The following is an 8,046-nucleotide window of genomic DNA, read 5'->3' as shown; positions in this document are numbered from 1 at the left end:
GGTAGTGTAGAATATATATATATATATATATATATATATATATATATATTTATATATATGCATCTAATTTACTTCGGGTTAGGAATCATAAAGTGATTAAAGTCATAATATTTCTTACTGTAATTGCTATTGGAAGAGTAAAGCAAATGTCTCGTATTATTCCAACAATATCATCAAGCACATAAAAGGAAACAATAACAATGTAGAGTGCATAAAAAGTCGAAGAAAGGATAAAAGAGAAAATGAAAACGCAATCTAAGGAAAATTAAAGCCGTCAGCTGGAGGATTTGGCCACATGGTATTGTTGTTATGATCCGCAAAGGGAAGCATCATTTCCTCCCCGGTGAACCCCATTTGCTGATGATGATCTGGATGAGGTGGTGGTGGTGGTGCATTCATCATGTCCACGAACCACGAGTTGTGCTGCTTCTGAGCAGCCATCTGCAACATATGGAGCTGCATTGCCTCCATGTTCTGTATGTGATCAAAAGCTTGCCTGTCTAGGATTCGATGTTCCATGTTGCTGCCCTCTTCGCCACTCTTCATCGCCATGTTGTTGCTGCTTCCCTCACCGTTACTCTTCATCGTTGTATTTTTATGATCCACTGCAGCTGGCACCCCCTGTGATCCTTGCACCTGGTTCTGGCTCTTCACAGAGCCCTCCTTAATGTTCTTCATCCTGAGTTGTATCTCTTTCATGTGCTGGTCAATGACCCAGTTAAGGTCAGTCAGGTCTGACATTGTCAAGCCTTGGAGGGTCTTTCCGGTTAGGCTTTGGAACATAACACGAGCCATCTCCTTCTCCCGATTGTCTTTCTTGTGCTTCTTGAGTTGCTCCTGAGCCTTGTTGATTCTTTGCCTTAGGAAAGTCTCCTGATTCACCATCTTCTTGCTTTGCTCCATTTCAGGCATGGTCTTGAACTGTGCAAGCACGCGATGGACTCCCAAGGGGGAAGGCCAGACTTCAGGCTGGGAGTCATAGGGGCTGTAGATAATAGCACAAGCATCAATATCACAGAGGGTGGTCAGTTCACTCACCTTCTTCATAAGACCCTTCTTCCTTTTCTTGAATGTTGCTTTTCGAGCACTATCATTAGTGATATAGGTAAGTTTCACCTTCTTTCTAGTCATGGCTTGAAACAAAAGATGAACGAATGTGCAAACTAGGAAGAAGGGAATGAAGGAATGGCCTTTCTGGTTTGCTCTTGCCCAGAAGAGACTATACGCTATATAAAGTAGGCAAGAGACTGCATAATCAATGCTGCTTGAAATGCTAAAGATTTTCTGACTTTTTTGGTTGGATGCGAAATTCAATGACTGCCAATTGTGATGCATGAATGAGAGACCAAATCCCTTTTGATTATGTTTGAAAATTGAGCATATGCATGGTAATCTGTTGCAATGTGTTTGAGCATGACATTAAAGAGGGGTCCAAAAGTAGTAACAAATCTGGATTTGTTGTCCTAATGTGTATGAGAAATGGGGATTTCATATGAATGAGGATCAAAGTGAGTTATTGCAAAATCTGGGGTTGATATTCTTTGCAAAGAAAAGGTTGACAAGTTGTAGACATACATGTCAAGTTGACTGTTGATACTGGTTTTATATGGAAAGTTATTTGTTGATTTTCATTTGTTTCATACAATAAAATATAGATTTTCTGTATCTCATGCTATCATTAGAGGGGAGTTATGCATGTTCCTATTTTTTGAATATACAGTGAATCTTTCCGAGTTAAATCTTCGTAGTTAATATGATTTTATTAGTTTTCCGTGATCTGTTTTGTATCTATATATTCTGTTGAGAAAAATCATGACTATCTGTACGTCTGCAAAATATCTTTGTGATAGAAAGAGAATGTATATCAACTATTCCATGTATTGCACTATCGCCACATATGTGGTTCAGCATATTTGAATTTCTCTCATCTCGTTTTCTTACTTTTGTTTTCTAATGACTGAACATGTATTCAAGTAACCACACTAGATCAATGTCAAATAATCAAAATACTAAGGCCCAAGTTCCCAAAATAACAATCATACTGTCAAAAAATTTACGTGAAGTTAAGATCTAATAATACATTAATAATCGTTAGATAACATCGCTCTTTTTGGCCAATGATTTTTGCAATGTCTAGAAAATAGAAAATCTGAATTGTAATCCAGCAATCAGAACTAAAGTTCAGTTGAAATGGAAATTTGGCTTGTAGGCTTGTAAAGCATTATACCAAATCGGGCTTGGACTCATGTTTCAAACCTGATGCAGACCCAGTAACCAGCTAAACATTCCTCTGTTCCAAACTTACAACTTAAAATTGCAGTTGCCAGACTGAGGTGGTATAATACTATAATCTAAATTTTACAATTAGGGTTTTTACTGAATAGTGGAAAATTTTTCAGAGGTGAAGAGAATCAGAATACTGGAAAAAGACCCAACCTTTCAGAGTGTTTAGGTAAGTAGCTTGGTTTTGATGCATATTTTACCACCCAGTTGACTGTGGATTCAGCAATGGAAGAATGCCAATGTTGAAAATCCAAAGCTTAGTGTTATTGACTGGTGCATATCAAAGTTCACTGCTTTGAGTTTCAGGGATTTTGACTTCAGGGTTTTGCAGTTGCAGCAGAAGAAGATGAAAGTCAAGATCTTGCGTATCCTTTCTCACTATTTTGTTCTGTTCATCTATTTCATTCTACTATTCTTTTTTTTCACTTACTGGTATAGAGACTATTGCACTTGATCATAGTTGAATGACTTTCTGCCTGATGGTATTGGGTTAGTATGAATTGGGTTTATCAAGAATTACTCTAGTTGGTAGGCTTGAAAGTTGTACTATCTAAGTTGAGGACTCAAATTTGCCCTTGGTACGAAGACCCAGAACACCCTGTATGTTCTTGATGGAATTCAAGACCTGAGCTTGATATGAAAATTGTTAACCTAACATTATAGTCATGAGTGTCTACCCTATGTTTGTCTGTGTTTTGTTGGCTCTTAGTCTATCATCTTTGTTATGATTTGTGAAAAGTCGATGCTGCGAGCATTTTATAGAAAGAGTTTTCTCTTGACCCTCTTTCCTCTTTGTGACTTTCTGCTTGGATTTCAAACAGAGTATGGCTTCTTTATCCCTTTCCCATATCTTATCTCCATAAATATATTTATGTTCATTTGCTGTATTGTATATCTAACATTGATGTTCCCATTTGGGGATGTACTATATTCGTATGCTTTGAGTTTAGCTCTAATGTTTTCTTTTTACCTGTAGGTGGCATGCTGTTGCTGCATGGACATGGGATGCACAGGATGAAACATGTGGCATTTGTAGGATGGCATTTGATGGTTGTTGTCCTGATTGTAAGCTCCCTGGGGATGATTGCCCACTAAGTAAGTCACAAACATTAAAATTTTATCATTTCTGTTAATTCATCAGATGAGTTCATATAGTGCTCAAACTTTGCTGTTTGAAAATTGACTTGAATACCTTTAATAGTCATACAATAGGCATAATCCATACCTATTTGCTTGTTTTACAATTTAGATGTCTTATTATGTTTGTTTATTGACACATTTGTGTTTCTTATCAACCTAAGTCCAAGGTTGATGCGTTCAATTATGTAGGTTTCCTTGAGCTAGTAATGCTTTATGAGTGACTCTTTTGGTGCTGAAGGCTCCAAAAGCATGTTCCTTCTCAAAAGTCAAAATCCTTGCATGTGAAATTGTACATTAGAAACCACATGATATGATAACAACACAAGCTCCTGTGTTAACCCTTGCCTGGTTTCTAAGCCTTCATCACCTGACTTAGGTCAAACTGAAGGCTTTCTTACTGAATGATCTTAAATGGTTTGAGTATTTGAACAATCTGAAAAGCAATGCCTTTCTTCATATTCAGTTCAGTAGTAATATGCACTGCCTGCTTACTTTGGTTTATCCTATTTTGTACACAATGAAGATGTACTAAACATTCTGGGAGGTAGTGTTCATCACACTTCCTTGGGTCAAATTGACAAGCTCTCCTACTGAAAGGTCGTATTTTGTCCAAGTATTCAAAAAGTAAAATGGATCTAAATTCCAGTGCAGTTGCAATTTACATACCCAGTTTTAGATTTTCCTATTTTGTGTTCGATCAACTTTTAATACTATGGAGTGGTCAGCATTGCTTCTAGCTTGAGTCCATTTTCTTTCTTATCTGTTTTCCCGTTATTTTTGGTTTATCTTGTTCATCTTATCTGTTTTCCTGTTATTTTTGGTATATCTTGTTCATTATTGTTACAACTTAATATTGCATGCATTCCATCTCCATTGCATCCTGGCTCTATGTGGCTAAGGACTTTGTACTTACCGTAAACTTAAGTAGCTCAGATAATATTCTTAATAAAACTCAACTTTAACTCTTGGAATGACTATGAACTTCGTTGTTTTCTTTTAATGACTTGGACGCTTAGACAGAGAGATGCTTTGTTACCAAAACGCCTAAGTTTTGGAGCTGGACCAATGAGTTTAATCTTTGGCTTCCAAAAAGCATACCTCTTTCTAATCAAGAAGATGTGGCTACTACATCACTCTCACCCCCCACTAAGAGACTCTATGGGCTTGAAGCCTTTGCGTAATCTGTTGTCATTTATGTTGATTCATGGATGAGTGGCCTATAAACAGGACTGTGTCAAGTGAGTAGATTTGTCTTAAAGTTGGCCTTGTTACTCATTCATTTAGTTGCATAAGTTGGTTGCGATGGTGTGCATCTGAAATTGCTGAATGATATATGGCTAATAGTATGTTTTTTGGATGCATACCATAAGTTGATATATGGTATGTGTTTTGGATGCAAGGGTCTTCAAAATCATGGCTAATAGGTACTGGCATGACCAATTTACCTTCGTAGTCTGATATGTGTTCTACTGATTCTTCTCTTTTGTTTGTTATTGGTGAAACCTAATGTTGATCCGTCGTTGACTATTATTTATCTTGCAGTCTGGGGTGCTTGCAACCATGCTTTTCATCTTCATTGCATCCTAAAATGGGTAAATTCACAGACTTCTCAAGCACATTGCCCCATGTGCCGGAGGGAGTGGCAATTCAAAGGATGATAGAAAAATTGGAAAACTGGATCCCATTTAAGGTAATTCCTTCTCCCTATGTCTCAATGTTCCCCAGGGCAGACTTGCAAATGCTCGGTTGTATATGAAACTGAGGCAACATACAATTTTGTGTCCGGTTAGCTAAGCTGAGGCAACTCAAGGTTTCAGTTTCAATCATTTGGTGTATTTCCTCCAAGTTGTGTGTAGTAAATTGCTCTATTGAACTATAATTGACTATTGGGCTATCCTTTCTCTTCTTCTTGCATTGGGTTTATGTGGTATCAGAAATTACCTAGAAGGTTATTATAATTTGCATACACGGCCTCTACCTTTTAGAATTAGCTCTTTCTTGAACCTCTCTAACGGTACCAGCTCATCTTCTTTCTTTTTTTACTTTTTAGTTTTTCCTTAGTCCTCCAATATCAGAGACTCGGAATTGAAGCTTGTAAAACAGAGCATCAAGGAAAGTAGGATAATGACATGAACATAACTATATTTCATCGTACTAACACTTGAAAGCAATTGTACCTCTATAGTTCAAATTGCCTTTGGACAAGAACATACCTCACACCAAAGCATTTTGACTATGAACTTTATATTATAAGCCATTGTACCAAACAGGGCCAAACAGGCAAAATCTATCTGCAGTTCATTGTTAATCTTCAAGCACCAGCATATTTGAAATTCGGTTCTTAATTTTCTCATATGACCATACTAAATATGCTTGATTCACGTAACTACAATCGGATTGTTTTGCCGACACCTCATGATATCATGTTGAATATGATTTGTATGCCTACAAACTAACAAACTCTATGTTCTTTCAGAAAATCATATAAGTTGGGGCTTAAGTGTTAATTTATTCGATACCCAATCACGTTGATGAGACATCCATGTAATAATAAAGTCAAGAACCCTTAGAGCTTGGAATATCAATAATACAATCGACGTTTCTAGGTAGTTCAAAAGCAAGCTAGCCAGGTTTCAGACGAAGAGAAATTTCGAAAACTCATAAACCTAGCAATGATACAAGGTATTAACTTTCACAATGCACCGAAGGGAGACATCTCTCTTTCACGATATGGTTCAGTACAGTTGTAAGGCCAAATCTGCTAACAGCCTTCATAGCATCTCTAAACCCTTGGCCATAAGCTTCATCTTCATCGCATTCCATGTCGTGTTCTATACAGTCTTTCAACTTTCTTGTATACTGAACTTGCTCATCACTGGTTTTACACAGTAAGAAGTCTGCACCAGTAGAACAAAACCATCCCATCCACATGTATCCCATTAAATTGCAAATACCTTCTTCAACCCTCCTCTCTAATTCTGTAACACCGTTAAGGTAGAACCAGGCATGCATCATCTCATGTGCCATTGTTGCACCCATTTGCACATTCGGCATCCCAAACTTAATTATCAGTGCCTTTATCTTGCCTGAACTTCTTTGCCGCGCAGTCAGCTTCTGAGGGAACTCTGGTTTTCTCTCGACTTCAATACTTCCTTCACTTTTTGAGCATTTTGAAATCCTCACTAGAGCACGCTTAGGCGCCTATCACTAATCCATACCGTACCCAGAAGGTCGTCTTCGTCAGGACTGTTAAATTTGAGCATAGCAATCTTGTCCACCAACAAAACACGAAGGCTTTCATCCATTTTGAGGTTTAAACTTCTGTAGAATTCGTGCACATTCCGAATGAGGGGTTTGCATTCCTTTGGGTCCAAGATAGCAATGGAAGAACAATCTGAGCAGAGTTTTCGACCGTCTGTAAGGTCCAAATATTTTGTTTCTTTAAGAAATCTGTAACAAGCATCACATTCCGGAGTCCCATCGGATATATGTTTCCTACACACTCTTTGATCCCAAAATTCATCATCATTCAACTTATCAGACACTAAATCGCAAACATCACATCTGGCTATATTGATAGGTCTCATGACTTGAGGCTTGCTCCGAGATAGGCTTTGATATGTAAAGATGTAGTTGGGTGTCTTTGCTTTGCCCTGGAGGCTAAAGCCTCTAATTATAGCAGGCTCGCTATCCTTTGTTGTATAGGATTGAAGCATGTATGTCCTAGTTTAATCAAAATACTAATTCAAACAAGGACATGGAAGCCTAACGATGTGAGACAAAAAAAAAAAAAAATGGAAGCCTAACGATGTGAGACTAAAAAAAAAAAAAAAGTAAGGAAGCGGCAAATAATCAAGAATAATGATTTGAATGTTGGTAATTCTCGTATATGGATGTTGGTAGCCACTGTAATTTTCAAGAAGATATTATTTTAGACTCTCCAGGTTGTTCGCACAAAATTTGTTAAATATGTTTAAAGTAACTTTTGGTCAGATTGTTTGTTTTGAACACATAATACCTTTTTACAATAGGAACGATAAGATCTACAAGACTCACTTTAATGAGCCCTGTTATATTTAGGCCAAAAAATATCGTTTTGTTAGTTTTCTTTTAACCCGGGCTTTTAAGCTTGGTTGTTAGTTGTCATAGGGTTTATTTTCTCCTATATATGGACCCTTAATTTGGTGTAGTCATCAACCTTTTGATATCACAATAAAAACTTTTAAGTTTTCTCAAATTTCTTGGTAGATTCCAGAACTTCTCGTGGATTTGAGAAACCATAATCTTGTGATTCAAAACTATTGTCATTGGTGGATTTCAACGTGATCTCATTTAGCTTTCGACACTTGACAGAGCCACCTACTATCGTGTTCACGTTTTCCACATCACTAATCAACCTAGGAAATTTGAATATTTTCCCATATATTTTTTTGGGCCAATGATAAAAATGTACATTTAGAAATAACAAATGATAAAACTATTAATAAATGTTCACTGATGATAAAACAGTACACCCATTTAAATCTCTTAAAACGTTGCCTCTAAAAATAAAAAGAATTACGAACACTGCCACTGACCAAAACGCTCTCTCCATCACAACGCCTCTCTCTCTCTCTCTCTCNA

At 37.1% G+C, this 8,046-nt stretch overlaps 2 protein-coding genes across 3 annotated transcripts in view; one reads left to right on the top strand and one right to left on the bottom strand.

Moving 5' to 3' along the window:
• Positions 1-5,328, top strand: part of LOC101315159 (anaphase-promoting complex subunit 11-like) — a 5,540-nt gene extending 212 nt beyond the window's left edge. Inside the window, exons 2-6 of one of the 2 annotated variants that reach the window (XM_004302281.1) lie at positions 2,210-2,270; positions 2,400-2,452; positions 2,590-2,646; positions 3,260-3,378; positions 4,966-5,328. In XM_004302281.1, the coding sequence (XP_004302329.1) occupies positions 2,630-2,646; positions 3,260-3,378; positions 4,966-5,081 (252 nt within the window). In that variant the 5' untranslated portion in view covers positions 2,210-2,270; positions 2,400-2,452; positions 2,590-2,629 and the 3' untranslated portion in view covers positions 5,082-5,328. Of the gene's footprint in view, positions 1-2,209; positions 2,271-2,399; positions 2,453-2,589; positions 2,647-2,900; positions 3,106-3,259; positions 3,379-4,965 lie in introns of those variants that run through there. The other variant, XM_004302280.1, reaches the window with a different exon arrangement.
• On the bottom strand, positions 256-1,131 carry LOC101296696 (agamous-like MADS-box protein AGL80-like). The gene has a single exon (XM_004304876.1). It carries the CDS (start codon positions 1,129-1,131, stop codon positions 256-258), a length of 876 nt encoding a protein of 291 aa, XP_004304924.1.
• Positions 5,329-8,046: the final 2,718 nt, after the last annotated feature.

Source organism: Fragaria vesca, linkage group LG6 (assembly GCF_000184155.1).
Source record: "Fragaria vesca subsp. vesca linkage group LG6, FraVesHawaii_1.0, whole genome shotgun sequence".
In the NCBI taxonomy this organism is placed as follows: Eukaryota; Viridiplantae; Streptophyta; class Magnoliopsida; order Rosales; family Rosaceae; genus Fragaria; species Fragaria vesca.
This window is presented reverse-complemented; position numbering and strand designations above follow the sequence as displayed.

Bases quoted from the DNA above. Each gene is read 5' to 3' on its own strand.
- LOC101296696 (XM_004304876.1), bottom strand. From the start codon at position 1,131: ATGACTAGAAAGAAGGTGAAACTTACCTATATCACTAATGATAGTGCT.